The sequence below is a fragment of the Engraulis encrasicolus genome, chromosome 18 (genome assembly GCF_034702125.1).
Source record: "Engraulis encrasicolus isolate BLACKSEA-1 chromosome 18, IST_EnEncr_1.0, whole genome shotgun sequence".
NCBI lineage: Eukaryota > Metazoa > Chordata > Actinopteri > Clupeiformes > Engraulidae > Engraulis > Engraulis encrasicolus.
Window position 1 is genome coordinate 805946 of NC_085874.1, and position 21194 is coordinate 827139.

Below are 21194 nucleotides of genomic sequence, written 5' to 3' on the forward strand. Positions count from 1 at the left end.
AGGGGTTTTGTTCCAAGCATGAAACCCATCATTACTTCTATCCATCCGTACTCATGACTTACTTAATGCATTGTAAACTCGCTTGTTGAGAGCGTCGCCTCCTATTGAGTCAAAATAAAATGGTCATGTCTGACTTGGATACAAATTGTAATTACAATCATATCATCAGCTCCTGAAATATATCTTGCCTGGGTGGTGTGCATTTATGAGGTGCATGTTTGTGTGTACTTCGACTGGGCCTGGGATAAGATCACCCTGAAAGGGTCCCCATGCAGTGGAACTGGGACCCAGGGACCTGTTTGTCCCCTACTGTTGGCAGGCCTGTGTGTGTGCGTGTGTACGCGTGCGCGCCATGTGAGGGTTCAGTAGATGGGCTGGTGATGGTGGTTACTTGTAGTGGTAGTAGCAGACACTGCGTGGGTGAGTTTATGGCAACTGTGGTGTTGGTACCCCTTGATCATTAGTGGCTCATCGCACACCTTCTCCCGACATGAAAGGCTGTCTGTTCACGCAGAAGCATGACAGCTGCATCGTGTGTGTGTGTGTGTGTGTGTGGAGAGGAAAGTAACTACTACCTGTTTCACACCACCAGACAGACTTCAAGGTCATCTTTAATTCCGTAAGTTGTAGCACTCTACATCCTTAACCGTCCCGGGGGCTTATGTAACCTATAATTGTTAAAGGAAATGGTGTCAAATTAGGCCAGTCCAAAGGGCCTATGGATTCAAGCATACACACCGATGCATCTGGGTTTTTTAATAGGCCTATATATATAAACGCAGCCTTGCATGAAAAGATAACTTAATGAAGTTGATAAGTTAATGGAATCATTGAACAAATAATATAGCTTAATTTAAAAAATCTGTTATAAATAACTGTCAGAATCAGTTTTATTGGTCAGGTATACTTCGAAGGGATGGGACTGCTAATCTCTAGTCTATTAGGCACGGAAGGTGTTTTTAAGGATGGAGAGTTTAAAAAGCCTTCACTTATTGTCTTAATTGCATTTAAAATGACGTCTGTATTTAAAACGAGTACTATGTCCATTAATAACTGTGACTCTCTACCCCTGTGTATGACAACGTTAGGAACTAGGCCCTGCCACATGCGCCCTAGGCTTCGCACGGATACGCTAAACGGCCAGGTGCAACGCCTGTCTTTTGTCTCAAGTCGCAACAAACTGATAATTGTGACCAGACTGACTTAGATAGTGATTTCCCACAAAAGGGAATCTAATTATTTTTCTTTCTTTTACACATTAGTAGTCTATTGCCTCTCATTCGCACGTCAGTGACAACGAACGACAGCCCCAGGAAAGGTCGCTGCTTGGCACTTAACTTTTCTTTGAACTGTTGCCGTAACTGTGAACTCGTAAAATCTCAGGACGTTTCCAGGCGGTATATAGGATTCCGCGGCTCCAATGGGACTTAGTCTTTGATTGAGGGCGATATGGAGGGTCAGCCGAGCACTCAAATTATGATGGGACCGAATCTGGAGGCGATTACAGCCAAGTTGCTGACCCAATGGGACTGGAGAAACGACGAGGCTTTTGCACATGAACAGGGGACCGTGCACAGTGCTTCCTCGTCACCAAATTCGTCACTGGATTCTATGTGCTCCTCTCCGGAGATGCCTGGAAATACCAACGCGTGCCAACCCTACGCCTCCCTCCCGTATTCCCTGGCGGAACACAGCCCTACTCGGCGCACCTCGCATAAAGGATCCAAGTCCAAGATGTCCACAAAAAGGCGCATCAAAGCGAGTGAGAGAGAGAAGATGCGGATGAGAAGTCTGGCAGAGGCTTTGCATCACCTCCGTGACTTTCTCCCACCTGATTACAACCGTAGAGGACAGCCATTGACCAAAATCCAGACGCTGAAGTACACCATTGAGTATATAAAAGAACTTTCAGACATCCTCAACCATTCATAAGCCTATTTTGTTCTCTCACTGGAACTTTTTTGGAAGATACCCGCCTGTGCGTAATTCCGTGCGCTCCGGTCTGGTAGCGCTCGGACTGACTTCAGATCGCAACGACCTCCACAGATTGTTGATTTTTAATGCGCTGGGTTTGTTGTATGGACATTTTAGTGGATACGGTGCCAGTTATGTTGTATAAATTTATTTCGCTGGATATCATCCATGCCTTGATTGTAAATAATAATGTTTTATTTGGCACTTGAAGATGTGTCAGTTGTTTGTAGATTTTTATTATTTCAATTGGTATTACTCCTTGTTAATTAAAAGTATTTTTAATCGTCCATTTGGTGTACTGTTTGAAACTGATTCAGATGCAGGTTTCTCCCTAGGGGCATCCCAGGGGTTGCCTTATGTACGAATAAGTCGCTGTTTATTGTGCGCTCTTCTGTGCGCAATGTGTGTGGATTGAAATAATGCCTAACATGGATTTAAACGCTGTGCGTTTATGCCACCAATAACATCGCTCCAATCTCACTGTGTTCATGACGATGGCAGAAGGTAGCCAACTGCATGTCCGTACCATTTCCTGTGGGCGTGAATCCGGCTACTATGTATTCTTGACAAAGAAACCTCAGCTAGAGATATTGGTTGGCTCAAGCCGCCATTTCAAAGCAAATTAACAGAGGGATAAAGATTTTATTGTATATATTTTTGATATTTTAATTGGTATATTTTCCTATTTATTTTTATTTTTAGCTTTTTGTAATCGCAGTTCTCTCTGCACCTCAAGGTAAGCCTGTCATATTTTGCCTTGCGATTTAGACCTGAGTTGTGCAAAACCAAGGTGACGAATCTATCTTTTAAAACAATGCATGTGTCGCAGGTGCCTTCAAACATCGCATCGTCTGCCAAAGCAAAACAAAACGTTCGCTGTAGCCTATAATAAACTGCGTCGGAAATATCAATTCCATAAATGCTGTATGTCCAGTTTATGGATGTATCCTATATTTCTGTTGGGATGTATGAACAGGGACGTGGACCAATTCTGTAAATGGGAGTCGTGCGTCGTAGGCTATTGAATGACCACACTTTTTTTTGAAGTAGGCTATATTTTTCTATTGTCATGACGATGATATCTGATCATTTTGCAAAGAAAATCACTACCAGAACGTGATGGAGAAACTGGGGAAGCAATAGCCTAATGTTAAACTTCTGATCCCTTACCTTCGGCCTAAAGATGATCAAATGGCCTGAGTAGGCAAAGATTAGACTATCCTACAGTAGCCTAGCCTACAACAAATGGATTTGAAACCGGTTAGTTCTCGAATGGGTTCTCGGTAGCATTCATTCATTCATTCATTCATTCATTCGTTCATTCATTCATTCATTTCTATAGCCTACACACAATGATGCTCGAATAAGTTGTAGTGTGAATCAGCACTCGGTCACTGACTCGTCTTGCAGCTCGTGCAGGAATTCCACAAACATAACGCCTCCACCGGTCATCTGATATTCAGGCTGAATATGCCCCTCACTCTATTGAGAGTTCATCGAGCCGTAGCTTAGACCTACTTCATGGCGCCCTTTTCACATTCCGAAAACGAGATGCGAAGGAATGGCAAGCCGCCATCCTCGAGCACGACCACGACATACAGGCTACATTACACGGGTGTCGCTGTCATTACAAAAATACGCCTTTCAGAAGTTTCTAAACATGGATACACAGTGGACCAAGCCTGCTATGTCTAGTATGTGTAGGCATGTAGGGCCTAGGCCTACATTCCGATAGGCGTCAGAATACCACCACAGCTGACATCAACTTTAACATGTCGAGTTGTAACACTGTGCTGTGAACTATTTGGAGATTCATGGTAAGATTGTGTATGCCAGAGCTGTCTGTGACAAAAAGCATGTCTATAAGAAGAAAAAAATGCTGTGCTGTCTGGGGAGAAAAACGTGTTTGTCCCGATGCCCCAGGGAACAGTACTTTCAACTTCACAAAATGGGTAACTGCAAGAATTCCGTTGATAGGCCTACAATTTAAAGGGACAGTTTGGTCAATTTCAACATGCAGTTGTAATGCTCACACTACCCTGGACTTGTCAGGGCCTGAGATTTTTTCTTCTTCTTCTTCAGCCGTTTCCGAGATCCTGGTCATTGTAATGGGGGCAGCTCTTTGTTTACATTTCAAAAAAACATTTTTATTTATTCCCAAAAACATCCAAAAGGTTATAAAACATCAGCAGACAACTAGCAAACAGCAGTACCTTTTGGGAAAATATTTGGAGTTGGCCTGTTTCATTTTTTAAAAATGTAAACAAACGCTGCCCCCATTAGAATTGCTCATATCTCGGAAAGGGCTGAGCCGAAAAACGTGGCATCACCAGGTACTGCCAAGTCAAGGGTAGCGTGAGCAATACAACTGCATGTTGAAATTGACCAAACTGTCCCTTTAAAGTAAGCATTATAATGTATTAAAAGAAGAGGTTCCCTGGCTTTAAGGATGGGAGGTTGAAGGTTCTAGTTCCATCTGGCATTTTCTCCTATCATGCTTGACTGCCTTCCCTAATGCCTCATCTGCCTTCTCTAATGCCTAATTGATATCTTGACATAGTGCTCATTTTTATCTCAAAACTGTATTTAAATTTGGTGGCATGGCTGGACAAGTGGTTGATAAAGACACCTTCTGAAAATTAATCCTACACCATTCTCCCAGATCCTTGAGCTGAGACGAGGTGTGCAGAAACACAGATCTGTCGAGAGCCAGTCTTGCGTGACCTAAGTGAGAACAGCGTCAAACAAGCAAGCGAAATGTTGAATTTGTTGCGAAATTGTGCTCAGACCAAACCCATCCCTAAACCTAACCTGTCACGGGGTGTTGTGTAGCCTGGGAAATCCCATGCTGTTTTGCACAATTCTTACGATCTGAAAGACACTTGTGAGATCATCTGGTGTTAACCAGGCAAGGCCTTGTGGAGCACGAGTCACCATGCAAAGGTGTAGTGCACAAAAGCGATACCAGAGATTCTTTAAGTATAGAGATATGCCAACATAATAGGTTTCTATGGGCACCTAACATGACCAGGTTCCGGTCTGCCTAAAGGGACGTGAAACAATGGGCCAATGGAACCTCTCTCTCTCTACTCTCTCTGGCGATACGGTTCAAGTCGATGTGTTATCTTACTTTTATGATGCCATGTTCCCGTGTCTCTTTACAGATGGAGGCTGAAACGGAGCAGATTCAGGAGCAGACAGACGCCACAGCACCCGCTACAGAAGAAACTGCACCTGAGACCAAAACCAGGTCAGCCAGATCAGTTGGCAGAATCAGGTTTCATACATCATTTCAGATTTTCTTTTTTTTCTTTTAACAGCAACAATAATGCTGAAAAATAATTAATAGTAAACGTGAGTCTAATTTTATCTAAAAATGTGGTTTTCAACATTACAGCACACTTTGTGGACACTTTTATCCAAAGCAAGTTGTTACTTATAGGTACAGTTATGGCCTAAGTGCCCATCAGTGCACCAGGAACTGTACCTATAAATAACATTTTTTGGGAAGAGAATTGGGAAGCTGCGGGTTCCCAATTCCAAGGCCATATACCAAACCATTAGGCCATGGCTGCCTTCAATACACCTAAGATACTGGGTCAATCCCATTATTTAAACTCCCATCCTCGCCTTGTGCTAGTGGCCTCGCAATGCAAGGCAAGACCTCATTGACGATAGAAGTTTTATTCAATATCTCGCAAAAGCACAGTACAAAGGTCATTTTCTCATTTGCAATTGGGATGTCGGATGGGGAGAAGTTCCCCAAAAGTTGTTGTGTTGAGGCTGACAGTGGGGAAACTTTATTCTTTTCTCGATGGAGGTGGGATTCAGTGCAGCACAAGGCCACACGCATAAGGCAAGGACGGGAGTTGACATAATGGATCCACTCTATCTTTTCAGTAGCCTATATTTTGTATGGCTTTTTAATGCCTTTATTGGATAGGACAGTAATAAGGTGGGAGGAAACAAGGGGCAGAGAGAGCTGGGTCAGGACTGGGAAATGACGGAGGGTGGACTCGAACCTTGGTCCCCACGGGCAGTGAGCCCATTTTACCAATAGGTTATGAAATCAATCACATCAAATCACTTTATGTTAAGTAAAGCAAATAGAACAGAAATGGGAAGCCTTTTATTTTTTTAAAGATTTTAAGCCTGTATTAACTGGTAGTGTTGTATTTCATTGGTTCTCCCTAGGGGTAATGAGGTGAAAGGTCGTGGGCGAGGGGGACGTATGGGCAGAGGTGGTCGTATGGGTCGCGGTGGCCGTGGACGTGGCGGCATGGTGAAGGGCTTTGGGCCCCCAGGACGGGGAAGGGGCCGAGGACACAACGGACCAATGAACGGCTTCGGACCCATGAGGTACATGCACTAAAATGTACTGCATTATGTAGGCCTATACTACTACTGCTACTACTATTACTACTACTACTACTACTACTATTACTACTATTGTATGTGGCTCACATTTGCCAAAATCCAATTTCAATTTGTTTGAATAGAAGTGTACTTGGCCTGATTTTGCAGATCTTCCAGAAGCTATCAGTCACATTTCTCTTGCCCATATGCTGTTCACATGGCAATGCTTTGAGGTTGAATCATTATCGTTTATTATTTGTTTTGTCCAAATGTCTTCTCATGTGTCCACAGGAGAGGTATGGGAAGGGTGCGGCCTTACCCGGACTTCAGAGGCAGGGGCTTTGTGAGAGGAGTCGGCCCTCCACCTCCCCCACCTCCCCCTCCCCCATTTCACATGAGGCCTTATGGTCCAATGCCCAGACACAGGTACAGTAGCTCAATTTCGACAGGACATTGGTAAGCGATGCATCTTCCCTCCAAGCTGTGCACCTGCATGACCACATAGGCCTCTCGTCCCTAAGACTTCCAGAGTTCCAGAGAGAGAGAGTGGTGGTGGGGTGGCTGATGGGGGTCAAATGAGAGAATGAGGGGGGAGTGGTGAGAAATATATGTAGAGAGAGGTGAAAGGGTGTGGACAGGAGCTATGGTTATTGGATGTGTGTGTGTGTGTGTGTGTGTGTGTGTGTGTGTGTGTGTGTGTGTGTGTGTGTGTGTGTGTGTGTGTGTGTGTGTGTGTGTGTGTGTGTGTGTGTGTGTGTGTGTGTGTGGAGGGGGTGGTCAAGTCAAAGAGAAGGGGTGGTGGTGATAAGGAAAATACATGAAAAGAGAGGCGTTTATTTTCGCGAGCCTTTGGACACAGAGAGAAAAGGAAAGAGAGAGCAAATTTGAGAGGTGCTTTGCTTTCATGGCACGGCTAGGGGATTTTTTTACGATACGATATGATTAGATTTTATTGTCAGTTTTCACTGAAATTCATTTTGCGTCCCTGAGCAACACTCGCTTAAGACAGGACATACACATAACATCACTCAAGACTATTGCACAACTGACCAAAAAAAACAAAACAAAAACAGAGGACACAGGCCTATGTACAGACTAGAGATGCACCGGATCCGATTCCGGATCCGGCAGGATAATAGGGTTTTTCACAGGATCCGGATCCGGCAGGATCTTAAGCAGTGGATATCCGGCAGTTACCTAAAAGTCAGGATCTGGTGCATCTCTAGTTTTTACGTAGCCTAGGCTTTTCAGTCAGTCTTTCACAACCCCAATCACTGCATGGAGTGAAAGCCCTTTGGAAGCGGCCGTTGCAGGCACTTGAGTCTAAATGAGTCTAAAAAATAGTCTAATGAGTCTAAAAAATAGTTTGAGCCAACGTAATAAAAAGCGCACAAGTGTGCGAGTAGACTATGTGTTTCAACCCTTTTGTAGGATCCGGTATCCGGTTCCGGATCCGGCAGGATCTTAAGTAGTGGATCCGGTATCTGGCAGGATCCTAAAAATCAGGATCCGGTGCATCTCTAATACAGACACACATGCATACATACATTACATACAACTCACATAACTTGAAGATCCTACCAACACTGAGTGATAACTCTATGCAGTCTTGTGACTGATTTAACAAAAGAATCGATTGATGAATGAAAGCATGTTTAAGTCTGTTGCGGTTGAAACGGGGAACTCTGAAACGTGTACTTGAGGGTAATGGCTGGTATTCTTGATAAAGGGTGTGTGTGATGTCATTAGAGATGCAAGTGGCCAGTCGGAGCATGCTTTTGTTATGAGCTTCCTGGAATAGGTTTGCTATGGGCAGCCCAATGATCTTAGAGCAGATTTTAATTTGCCGTTGGAGTTTTGCTTTATCTTTTACAGAGAGGCTATTATACCAAGCTGTACTGCAGTAAAGCATAATGCTCTGGATCACAGATGTAAAAAAATAAGATGATTTGGGCACTAGCACCAAAGGATCGTAATCTGTATATTTTTTACAAGTGAAGTCAATGTGGTTTCCATTTTTTGTCATTTGCTGTGGTGATTCGGTAAGTATGTCATATCTTGTTATCACACGTTTAGGCGTAACACACACACACACACACACACACACACACACACACACACACACACACACACACACACACACACACACACACACACACACACACACACACACACACAGTTAGGACAATCAGCATATTTAGCAGAGAGGAGGTCCAAACAAAGCTATTTCATCCAACCGAACCAAGCTGTTGTGCATTCTCTCTCTCTCTCTCTCTCTCTCTCTCTCTCTCTCTCTCTCTCTCTCTCTCTCTCTCTCTCTCTCTCTCTCTCTCTCTCTCTCTCTCTCTCTCTCTCTCTCACCAGGCATGGTCCCCCTCCACTGCCACTTGGTCCTCCAGGCTTCCGTGGGCGTCCTCCTCCTCCTCGAGGCCATGGTGGTCCCCCAGGGCCCCCTCGCCACTTCCACCCCAGAGGGTAAGACATGACACGCTGTGTCCTCCTTCTTCTCATGCACCTGCTTTCTTCTCCTCCTCTTCTTTTCATCTCTTCTGTGACCTTCTGCCCTTCTCTCCTCTCCTCTTTCCCCCTCTCCTCTTATCTCCTTGTTTCCCCTTCTACTCTGTTCTTTCCCCTGTGGTCTCTTCTAGTCATCTCGTTCCCCGTCTTCTTTTCTCCCCCTCCTCCTTGATTTAATCTCCCATCTTCCTTTCTCAATTCTTCTTTCGTCTCTTCTTTTTCATCTCTTCTTCTTCCCTCTTTCCAGACTGCTCTATGTTCTCCTCTCCTCTTCACATCCCTCCCTGCTAATTTGTCTTTTTTTTCTTTTCTCTTCTCTTCTCTTCTCTTCTCTTCTCTTCTCTTCTCTTCTCTTCTCTTCTCTTCTCTTCTCTTCTCTTCTCATTTCTAACACTGATTGGCTTCACTTATCCCTGGACTCTTTCTACATGCCTGTCTGCCTTGTCATGATTGTGTAGTGCTGCTTACACTAACACTGTATTCAAAAGCAGCAAAAATCTGAATATAAAAAAATTGTGCATGCATCATATTGTTATGATTGAATTGCCATGCTGACTGTTTGTGCTGTGATGTATTGGTATACCACTTCACACTTGTACAAATCAAAGCTCATTGCCCTTCCACCTTCAAAGCAGTTCAGATTGCAGTGCAGTGCAGTGCAGTGCAGCGGACAGTTGGAGCTACATGCAAACATGTGCTTTTGTCCCCCCTTCATACAGCTACCACAATGGACCCACCCCTCCGCCACCTCACCTTATGCACAACAGGGGGCAGCGTTGGCCAGGCCCACCCAGGGCACGACGCTTTTAGAGCAAAATTGTTTGTTTGTTTTTAAGTGAGAAATGAGAAAAATGAGCCATTTTCATTAATGCTTGAGCCAGCCGAATGGCCATACGAGAGTGGATAATAGCTACCTAGGGAAAAAAATGCCAAAATGTCCCTAAACAATTTGGATTTCTTTTTTTTCTTCTCTCGAGAATGAACCTTGAGAATCAGTGAGCTGGTGAGAGAGAGAGAAACAGAGAGAGAGAGAGTAAACATGCCCATTGATGAAACATCTTTTTTATGTGTAAGGATAACTTATTACCAGACAGTGACTTAATAAACATGACCCTTTAAGTATTGTTTAGTCCTTTTGCCTATCATCTTGTGAGCCTTAAAAATCTGTAGTTGTCATCCAGTATAGTGTTTTGAGACAGTCAGAAAATGTAAGAAAGTAGATTAAATGAGTAAGAAATTGTTAATGTTCTCTCAGCCCGTATATGTGCAGGTATACCTAAACTCTTGGATTCCTGGGACCTCCTTAATTATTCCTGTTGTGATAGTGTAGAGCTGTAACGGTTTCAACATCAAAGACATACAAACATTGACACAACAGACCATTTGATACACCAAATGCAATTTATATGTGCAGTGTTATTGATTCTGTGAGCATCATTGTTATTAATGTACAGATGCCTTTACAATATTTGAGTATCATTGTATGGAATCCATTTATGTTCATGTTCTGCGATCTACAGTATAATATGGATCAAATTAATGAATAGTTAATATAGTATGACATACAGTGACGTATGAGGCATTACATAATGCTCAAACAGAATGCAAGTGTTTTGAAGGCAAATTTAAAGAACAAATCGAATTGCTTTAAAATAATGTAAAGCACATGTGTATGTTGTGAATTGTTATGATTATCTATATCTACTTTATAGTCCTATGGAATTGTGAATGTACACTTTGTACAAGCACAACAGATTGGAACTACAGAGGTAATGGAAAAAAATAAAGTTAAAATGACCTCAACTCCTTTTCTTACTGTTTGTTCAAAGCAACACAAGACTGCAATTTCTTCGTCCTTTTGGACCTTACCTCAAGAAAAGAAGCTTAATGTAATATAACTGGAGCACTATTTGGAAATTATGATTAATACAGAATGTATGGACCTTATGCACATTAAGTATTGCATTTGCACACAGTAAATAGCAGAACTCAGAAATGTGAGTTACACATTAATGTTACAATTACTGTATATGGAACATACAAGGAATTATTCCTGACTTGAAAGTGAGGTTGGAGGACCAAGAACCAATTAGAATATGTGACATTTGTATTTCCATAGACACAGGTACATGCACCTTTGCTGAGGAGGAGCGATACCTAACTGGGCCGATAAAATTTAAATTAAACACATACAATACACATATATACGTGCCCCATACCTGTATTTACAAAAACATATCTATGGCAATGTATATTGTAAACAGTAATTCAAATCCACTCAAGTCAGTCTCATACTGTACATAGTCAGATAGATAACATCACTGGAAGCGGGCAATTCACTGGGCCGTCACACTTTTCTACAGTATGGTGAGTCTTTCATGAGGATGTAGGTCTGCATGCTGACTTTGGGATGTAGTGTTTAAGAACTTATCCCATTCTCATTGCATTAAAGGGGTTTCAGTCTTTCTAGTGCATGACAATGCATGTGACGGTGCAATGAGGTGAAGGTGCAAATAAGGAAAGTATATTCATCCACTCTTCATGCAAAGAGATGAAGGCTGTCTGCCACTCAATATAAAACCTTTGCTGGCTCATTAATGGTTACTCTACCTGTATAGTGGCACTTGGTATTTAAGTACCGGTATTTAACATCAGTAGGCATACATAAAATATTACATTTTTTAGATTTTATGGCATATGAGCTACATACACTTACTGTATGTCTTATTAATATGATTTATAAATCAGGGGCAGATAATTTACATTGCTAAAAATACAACTTCTCCGCCACTAATTTATGACTCATATTATAAAGCATTACATATCTTTTACATCAGCTTCCTTTCATTAATCAAAAATGACCATCACAATCTATGACATGCTGTTAGTATACCTAAAATGAGAATGTGAACACAAACACACACACACACACACACATCATTCCAATAGACAAAGCACTTCTTTCTTCAGCTAGACTTTTTCAGACTCTCTCAACAGGTGTTGCGTCTTTTTGTTGGTGATATCCAGCCTAATGTCTACTCTCCACTGCATCTGAATGCTTCTCTGCTGTTGACTCTGGTGCTGGTGCGGCTGGCTCTGTCTGACAGTGATGATGATGACAGACTGATTGTTGTTGTCTCCCGTCCCGAAGGAAGGGGCACAGAGACAGTCATTCACCCTTTGCAATGTGGTGCGATGTGGAAGCAGCCCTTCCTGTCTCTAGCCCCTGTCCTGACCTGCCCTGCCCTTCACATCTGTGCGGTAGCCGTTTCCCCAGAGAGGGGATGTGCACTGCGAAGATCCGTCCACACAGTCCAGGTGAGACCATACAAGTCTGCATACTCTTTAACAGAGGCGGAGATGGAATGTGGTTTTAGAGAGTACAATCATAGGAAAACGTTTGAAATTACCTATATTTTTGTCAAAATTGGTCATAAAACATGGTCTGATCTTCCCGGAAATCACAAGAAGAAACAGAGTCTTGCTTTAACTAATTCCACTAATTACACTTACATGTTATCATATTTTTTTATTGGCCATAAGATGTAAACATTCACAGGACAGCAAGGCATAAGTAAGTACGCCCTTGCATTCAATAGGTTTTAAACCTCAGTTAGTCGCAATATCCTTAACCAGACGTTTCCTGTAGTTGCAGATCAGATCAACAAAAGAATCTGGATGCATCTCGTCTCCCTCTTCTTTACAAAACTGCCCCTCTTTAGCAAGGTTTCTTGGATGTATGGAGTGAATAGCTTTCTTGACTTCATGCCATATCATCTCAATTGTTTTTTTGTTTTGTTTTTTGTCCAGGCTTTGAGTGGCCTATTCATTGTTTTATTGTTATACAGTCATTCTAAAGTCAATTTGTTTCTAAAATATAGGTGCTGCTGTCCTGTGAATGTTTACATCTTCTGGCCAATAAAAATATGTTTGTAAATGTTTGGTTGGAATTAGTTGAAGCAGAGTGGAGCTTCCAGCTATCTGCTCTTACAACCAATAAGATGAAGTGATAAAAAAAACCAAAAGACATTGGTGCACAAAATCACCTTGTGCCGAAAACGCGGTAAGGGAAGAGAAGGTGCTTCAGCTCTTAGTGAGTCATCAGAAGTGATTCACTCCCAGCACCGTGACCTATAATCCATGCATGAAAAATGAGTAATTCACTGCAGTGCACTCGCTGCTCTATATAATACATGCATGAGTTGGTGTGATCACGCCACATGGTCCTCCTGGTAGAAAGGCTTTCCAGATGAGCTCATGCTATGCATAGCACAGGAAAAACAAACAAAACAAAAAACCGACAATGCATTTGACTTCAAACTTGTAGTGGAATCAACACAACAAAATGTGTTCATAACTTCCAACCTCATGGTTTTAATTTTCGATTTAATGTTTTTTTTTTTTTTTTTTTTTTACATTTTTCTGAAAGGAGAGCAAGTCCTTCCACCATTTCATTTGATTGTATGTCATTTATAAGTAATTGCACCTTTCTGACAGATTGCTCAGGTTTTAATGGACAGTTTTGTGTATATTTTTTTTTTATAGTTTTTCCATTTTGCTGAAACAATTTTGCAGTTTTCTTGCTGTGGTTATTAAAATATTGAAATTCTCCAAACCATCATTGTACTTCTTTGTGTTTTAAAAAGGTCTGTATTTGTGTTGCATCTGTAGAGTCACAGGACATAATGTTATATCGCGGTTACTCTCAAACATTTGACTAATTTGTGTCCATATAACCTAGTAGGACGACTGCAGAGTTGTAGAAAGACAAAAACACACAATAATATATTTTTCTCACTTGATTTACTAAAGCAAACTTACCACAAAAACATACATTTACACAAATAAACAGAATGGGCACAAACTTATAAGTCTTTACGATGTGACTGAATTTCGTCAATGTGACAAAATGACTTGAAGTAAATGTTTGGTTAATTATCTTCTTTAAAATCAGAATGGAGTAAGAAGGGAGTTATTCACTGTCCACTTATTGGCTTGCTTGGTCTTTAGTCGGGATGTCGTCCCACATGGGTTGCTGAATGTGCTCTGGAACCTTTTCTACGGCTGTCTGCAAATGATATGAAGCAATTCCATTAGCTCTGTCACGCTTCTTCTGTCACACTTCTTCTGGTATACATCTTAATAAAACATTAATTAAAATGTAAATACAGGAGAAAAAGATGATAAACTAGAAGCAGTACAAAGCATTACAATTATAAAAAACAACAACATACAAACAAATCAACCCACCAACCAACCAGCAAGCAAGATCACCATGAGTGGGCCCCTGAAATAATATAGCCTAGCCAACACCAAGTGTCAACTGAAAAAAAATCATCAGAGAAAGACTGAACAGGACTTACTCTTGTAACCTCCATAGCAACTCCCTCTGGAAGATTCCGCTGGATATACTCCAGATACACCTGGGCTGTGGATCCTGTTATTCGTGACAACTATCAACAAGAAAGAAAAAGAGCCCAAGATTACTGAATTACAATTGCATACACACTCTACATTACAGTTTCTGGATTCCAAACGGTTATTTTTCTCTCTCTGAATCTGTTGACAACATCAATTATTAAAAAGACACGGTAGCCCCTTAATGTGCGCCGTACCTCCAGTGGCACGCTGTAATAGACATTGAAATGTAACTACCATAGCACCACAATACTATGACACAACACAGGCCCTTTACTAATGCACCACAACTTGGTCATTACCATACTGGTAACAACAAATTTATAAAGCCGCGTCTTAAGGGGTTAAACAGGACTCAGTGACCCAAATTCAGCACATTCAGAACATTACCTCTATGCATCTGAAATGAGTCCTCATCTCATATTGAACTCGATGCTTCTTGAAAATGTGCACTGATTTCAGCAATGTTAATCTCTCAATATTTTTAGGTGGCTCATACCTGCAACAAAAATAAAATTAAATTAAACCCTGTGGCCCCAAGAATAAGCACATAAAAAGTAAACGCATTCGAAATACAATTGGAATATTCAAAATACAGTTCCTACGGTCAGGGTGATTACCCGGCACATCATAATACAATCCTTTCAATGGACCCATCACACAAGTCCCAAAAACTGACCATGCGCAACCTATAGACTACAATTTGCTGCGGGCAATGTAATGTGATTGGCTGAACAACCAGATTGTAACAAAAATATGATCATCTTGATTACAAGGTTAGTGATGTGGAGTTTTCTTACACATTGCCAATGTCGATGCCCAGCTCTTTCGCAGCCATGGTGGCAAAGAATTCATAGCTGTCAAGAACCGTCTTGTCGTGACTCTTCACTTTGACCTCAATCTTCTGATAAAGGGTATCTGGTTCTTCAGTCACTGTGATCTTGAACAAAATATAAAACAAAACTGTATGCATTAGGTACAGATTGAGCAGATCAGTTATTTGCAATGTATGTGTGTTGGCTGCTGCAAGGGAACTTACTGCAGGTGCAGGTGCTTTGAGAAGACAAGCAGTATGGAAACCTGCTGACTTCTGCAAACGACATTTTTGGCTGAAAAGTAGATAAAAATCAATGGATGCATGCACATAGCGGACACTGGAATCCAGAGTGAAATAAGTCTCTTACATCATCGTGATCTGACTTTGCACAATGTCAACTACATTTACAACAGCGATTAAGTGTTTGACTTTGAATTCAATAACAATATAGTGTCCTAATATACAATATATAAAATATATAGTCAATACAAACCTATGAATCGCTTGCCGGCCTTTAGCCCCACAAACGTCACGTAATGTCTGAAATGTACACATGCCAGTAAGTGTCAGTGTAAATCAGAGGAGCAACAACGTGAAAGAGCAACGAAATCGGATTCATTTGAAACAGCAATTAGCTCTCTAATGAAAATAATAAAATGATACAATATTCACTGATCTGAGAGAGGAGATATCTTACCGGGGATGTCCTTAAAAGAGCATTTGCGAAAGCACCTACATTTCTCCCGACCGTAACTATGGAAGTCGCCATGATGGATATCCCAACATGCTATGCGAGCTCGTTCTTTCTTTTTCAGATTCCAACACATCGTTCTCTTTGCTGCTCCCTCTGGTGATGGGCTACATAGCAACTAGAATTTCTAGGCCTACATTATTCAACCAGCATCCAAGAAGTTGCACAGGCCGACTCAAAAATACACATTCACATTAGTAACACTGGGAAATTTAAACAATAAAAGACTGAAAAAGGATAGACCCTATAATAATAGTTTTGAAATATTTAGAATACCGGTAGGCCTGGGTGAATTCTTGTGATAGGCTAGTTGTGAAAATAGTTTCGAATTCCACGTGCTTAACCCTTAATGACGGCCTACTTGTAAGCCATAATTAACTTGAAGTAATTGATGGCCATGGATTTTGATTCTTATGGTTCTACACCATTTAGTAGCCCTATATTTGAATTGATAGACAATGTTGTGGTCTACATCTTGGAACTAGGTTATATGGCTATTGCGCCAAAAGCTATAATTTTTGCTTAATATTGAAGCTTAATATTGAAGCTTAATATTGATCTATCATATTGTGGCCAATCATTTGATACATCTTACCTTTGATAAGAAGTAGGCCTTGGCTATGTAACGGAGGCCAACTGGTAGAGTGTGGCGTGGCTTAGTACCTCCCGCCCGAAGCCTCATATAGTAGGCTATCGGTAGCATACCAATGACTAAGTTGAATTTGTTGGATGCAGAGTTACAAAAAAATGCATCTTAGTCTGTTAGTCTGTTCAGACATGGCCCTTGGCCGTTTATGAATGTACTGCCAATGTACAATGGCCAAGTCGTAATGTATGGACTTAATGTAGTATTATGGTAGTGAACTCTTTTCAAAAAGGCTATTACAGTGCTCTACTGCTGGAGTGGTGTACATTATAAGGCTATGCAATTTAGATTAACATAAATTGAGTCTTCCTTTGCTTATTTTTCGTTTGTTTATTTCTGTGGCCATTTCTAGACCAGGCAGTGACATGTGGTATAGTGGCTGATTATTCAAGGCAGATTTCTGGTGGCCTGGCCTGGAGCAAGCACCTAACCCCACATTCCACTAGAAGTAAGTAAGCCATCCGAGTAAGCAAGTAAGGCATGTGAGTATATGTAATACAGATGCCAACTAGTGAAGTTCAGCGGTAGAACATTAGAAAACCTCCCTCCCGAAGCCTCATACAGATGACGTAGTGCTGATATCGGCCTGGGCCTGGGATGGGCAACTTAAATGATGAGGGGGGCCACGTTTTTTTTCATCACCACCATCAGAAGAGCCACATGACCACAGATCTAATTGCAACTTCCAGAGTTCGAGGCACAGTTGATTGCTCACTGCCTGCCCATATTGCTTGGAAGGAATAGAAGTGTACTCTCTTGGCCAACAGTATAATTACAACAAATTAATTCAGAAATCGTATTAACAAAATCTTGGCAATGTTTATTTTAATTATTGTTTTATATATGGCCCACACTGAGTGAGGAGGCAGGCCACAAACGGCCACCTGACCTCAGTTGCCCATCCCTGGCCTAGACATTTAGCTCAGTGGTATTGCACCTGTGCTACTCATGCTGAACTGAGCTGTGACTGAAAGTTTGTGAGTTCAAGTCCCAAGTGACAGACTGCACAGGATAACCTCAGTTAGCTTTGTTGCAAAGTGACATATCCATTTTGGAACATTTTAGGAAATTGACTTTTTATGTTGCGCATTGCATTGCAAAATGCTTTTTATATACAGTTGAGGACGATATTATTAGCCCCCCTCCTGAAATTAGACATCTCTCTTGATTAATTATTTGAGAATTATCATTATTAATTAATCTATGTTATTCTGGAAACTAATACACCATGGAGATAGTATCCAATAAGTTGAATTTGGACTTTTCCATTTTTACAATGATTTTAAACAAAAAAGGGTAAAAATGGCAAGGACAAAATTATTACCCCCCTTATCATTAATAGTCAATACAGTGCCATTTATTAACCAAAATTGACACCAGGCACTTTGATTAGTTGTTAACTATGTTGGCACATGTCCTACCAGGGATTTCGGCCCATTTTTTCATTGCAAATAGTTAATCTTGTCCAAATCTACATACATTTAGGGCAGTCATGGCTGAGCGGTTAGGGCGTCAGACTTGCATCCCAGAGGTTGCCGGTTCGACTCCCGACCCGCCAGGTTGGTGGGGGGAGTAATCAACCAGTGCTCTCCCCCATCCTCCTCCATGACTGAGGTACCCTGAGCATGGTACCGTCCCACCGCACTGCTCCCCATGGGGCGCCACTGAGGGCTGCCCCCTTGCACGGGTGAGGCATAAATGCAATTTCGTTGTGTGCAGTGTTCACTTGTGTGCTGTGGAGTGCTGTGTCACAATGACAATGGGAGTTGGAGTTTCCCAATAGGCTTTCACTTTTCACTTTCATCTGTCTATCGACGTCGATTCTATGTCTAGCTATCTATGTCTAATCTACATCTATATATCTACGTCTAATCTACGTCTAATATATGTCTGTCTATCTACGTCTAATCTTAGTCTATCCATCTACGTCTAAACCACATCTACATATCTACTTCTAATTTACGTCTACGTCTATATATCTACGTCTAATCTACATCTATATATGAAGAGCTCTTTTTCAAAATGAGATATATCCATTTTATGGAATGTTGGGAAATTGACATTTTGTATTGGGCATTCCATTGAATTGCATTGCAAAACGCATTTTTAAAGAGGTTTAAAAGTATTTTCTCAAAACATTTGAATGGCAAGAATTCACACATAGATGATAGGACTTCTTAACAGTCAATTCCAATGTTAAAATGCAAACAGTAAGAAATGGTGGATATAGCGTTTTGGAAAAAAGCTCTTCATATCTACGTCTATTCTACGTCTAGCTATGTACGTCTAATCTACGTCTATATATCTACGTCTATTCTACGTCTAGCTATCTACGTCTAATCTACGTCTATATATCTACGTCTAATCTACATCTGTCAATCTACGTCTATTCTACGTCTAGCTATCTACGTCTAATCTACGTCTATATATCTACGCCTAATCTACATCTATGTCTACGTCTATTCTACGTCTAGCTATCTACGTCTCTATATCTACGTCTATTCTACGTCTAGCTATCTACATCTATTCTACGTCTAGCTATCTACGTCTAATCTACGTCTATATATCTACGTCTATTCTACGTCTGGCTATCTACGTCTAATCTACGTCTATATATCTACGTCTAATCTACATCTGTCAATCTACGTCTATTCTACGTCTAGCTATCTACCTCTAATCTACGTCTATATATCTACGTCTAATCTGCATCTGTCAATCTTCGTCTATTCCAGTGTTAATTTCGTCAACCACGACGATGACGAAAATATTTCGTCAACGCCCCTTTTTCCCTTGACGATGACGAGACGATGACGCACTAAAAATTGCCTCCAGCAAATAAAAATATGACGAAAATAAAATAATATTTTCGTCAAGGAGACTAAGACGAGACGAAATTTACAAGCCATGGACGAATGGACATTAAAAAATATAATTATTTTAATTGTAATATATGCCGAGTTTTGAACTTCATAGGTGATTGCACGCTCACCCTGTTGCCTCGCTTGTCTCTGCCGGCAGCCAGTGCATGGCGCGGCTCAGTCAGTAGTTCTGTAGCCTAGTAGTTCAGTGAGTCCATTTAAGTTGAGTTTAGGTCCTAAAACATTCCCATAGAAAGAGAAAAAATAGCCGACGTTGAGGGAAGTGTTCATTTTGAAACATGTTCAACGACCCTCTTGTCCATGACGAAGACATGTGTTTCTGCAGTAATGACAGTCGCGCCAATCCTCCTCTGATACGGTCATGTTAAACCTCCTCGAGCTCAGCTTCCACTATTCTCCTTTTCACTTAGGCTGTCTTAGCCCGGCGTTCGTTGTCTGTTCTTTTTTTGTATTGTTTGCTATATTTGTTGTTTAACCATATGAGTAGGCAGTTCGCAAGCAAATCATGAAGGTCGGATTTGTGAATTTATTTAAATCAGTCACCGCGGGAGCGCGCGCCAGCAGGAGGAAAGTTGGCCATTCTAAGCAGAGGCACGGCTACTGTTGTTTTGAAAAGAATCAATGGATGGGTGATCGCTAAGGAGTTTTAAACTGTTGAGATTTGAAACTTGTTCTCGTCGAGAGCAACGCTAAAAGACCCAAGGAAGTCGACAGCATTTCCATGCGTCTGCAGCGTCTTCCTAAGTTCCAAAAACTCTTTTCAGGGTCATCCTTATCGAGCCTCGACTCCCCCGACAAAGAAAACAGCATTAGTGTTTAAATATTTGTATGTGCATGTCATTTCTATCGTCCAGTCTGCATACCCCTGCCTAACTATTTTTCCTGGGACTTTTGCAGGGCATACGAAGTGTGCTCTCAAAATCTATTTAAGCCTATTCCACGCATGCCGCCCGAGTCATTATCTTTCTCTGCTCGCATTACCTATTGGAAAAAAAAACGCTAACTTGCATAGTCTAACATCAGCAATATTTTATCTGACTCGTGGTCATCGGGAAGCCACTATCAGGTAGCCTGATAAACCAGCCTAAATATATTGTCCAGCAGGTGGCGCTGGTTTACCAGGCTAACTATCAGGGAGACTTTTCAACTTCATGGAGACTTGGGATGTCTGGTCTTCCCACTGCCGGCAATCTGCAGGCTTTAAGTCACGCGGTCAGCTGTAGCCTCCTCCGTGATCAAACTCAAAATCAAATAATATGCAGCAGCTTCTAATGCACGAGAGAGAGAGAGAGAGAGAGAGAGAGAGAGAGAGAGAGAGAGAGAGAGAGCAGCCTGCACCTGGAAGTGTGTGTGTGTGTGATGCTCTTTTGCTCTATGATGTTGAAATGACTGATTTGGGTTTTGGTGGAAAATGACCAAGTAAAAAGGTGAATATTTGCTGCAATAGGCTTAGTAATACTTGGTGAAATAACAATAGCCATTGTAGGTTATTTATTTTAGACCACAATATTGACTAAAATGACTCAAATTTGAAATGTTGACTAAAATGACTAAAATGACTAAAATTTGACTATGACTAAAATTGATTTTCGTCATTTTGACTAAGACTAAGACTAAATTGGGAAGGCAATGACTAAAATATGACTAAGACTAAAATTGATTTTCGTCAATGTGACTAAGACTAAGACTAAATTAAAAAAAGCTGACGAAATTAACACTGGTCTATTCTACGTCTAGCTATCTACGTCTAATCTACGTCTATATATCTACGTCTAATCTACATCTGTCAATCTACGTCTAATCTACGTCTAATCTACATCTGTCAATCTACGTCTA

The 21194-nt window shown here is 41.2% G+C and overlaps 3 protein-coding genes across 3 annotated transcripts; 2 read left to right on the top strand and 1 right to left on the bottom strand.

The window, feature by feature from the left end:
- Positions 1 to 833: 833 nt before the first annotated feature.
- msgn1 (mesogenin 1) lies at positions 834 to 2261 on the top strand. The gene has a single exon (XM_063222261.1). It carries the CDS (start codon positions 1450 to 1452, stop codon positions 1930 to 1932), a length of 483 nt encoding a protein of 160 aa, XP_063078331.1. The 5' UTR covers positions 834 to 1449; the 3' UTR covers positions 1933 to 2261.
- A 3913-nt stretch (positions 2262 to 6174) lies between these two features.
- si:ch211-51e12.7 (uncharacterized protein LOC336335 homolog) lies at positions 6175 to 10636 on the top strand. The gene is made up of 4 exons (XM_063222262.1): positions 6175 to 6333; positions 6622 to 6756; positions 8695 to 8805; positions 9567 to 10636. Exons 1-4 carry the CDS (start codon positions 6206 to 6208, stop codon positions 9655 to 9657), a joined length of 465 nt encoding a protein of 154 aa, XP_063078332.1. The 5' UTR covers positions 6175 to 6205; the 3' UTR covers positions 9658 to 10636.
- A 2997-nt stretch (positions 10637 to 13633) lies between these two features.
- mrps10 (mitochondrial ribosomal protein S10) lies at positions 13634 to 15893 on the bottom strand. Its single transcript, XM_063222263.1, has 7 exons — positions 15780 to 15893; positions 15576 to 15622; positions 15305 to 15374; positions 15066 to 15205; positions 14656 to 14764; positions 14211 to 14300; positions 13634 to 13915 (listed from the first exon to the last, which is right to left on the bottom strand). The coding sequence occupies exons 1-7, from the start codon at positions 15849 to 15851 to the stop codon at positions 13835 to 13837; spliced, it is 609 nt and encodes a 202-aa protein (XP_063078333.1). The 5' UTR covers positions 15852 to 15893; the 3' UTR covers positions 13634 to 13834.
- Between the last annotated feature and the right edge of the window lie 5301 nt (positions 15894 to 21194).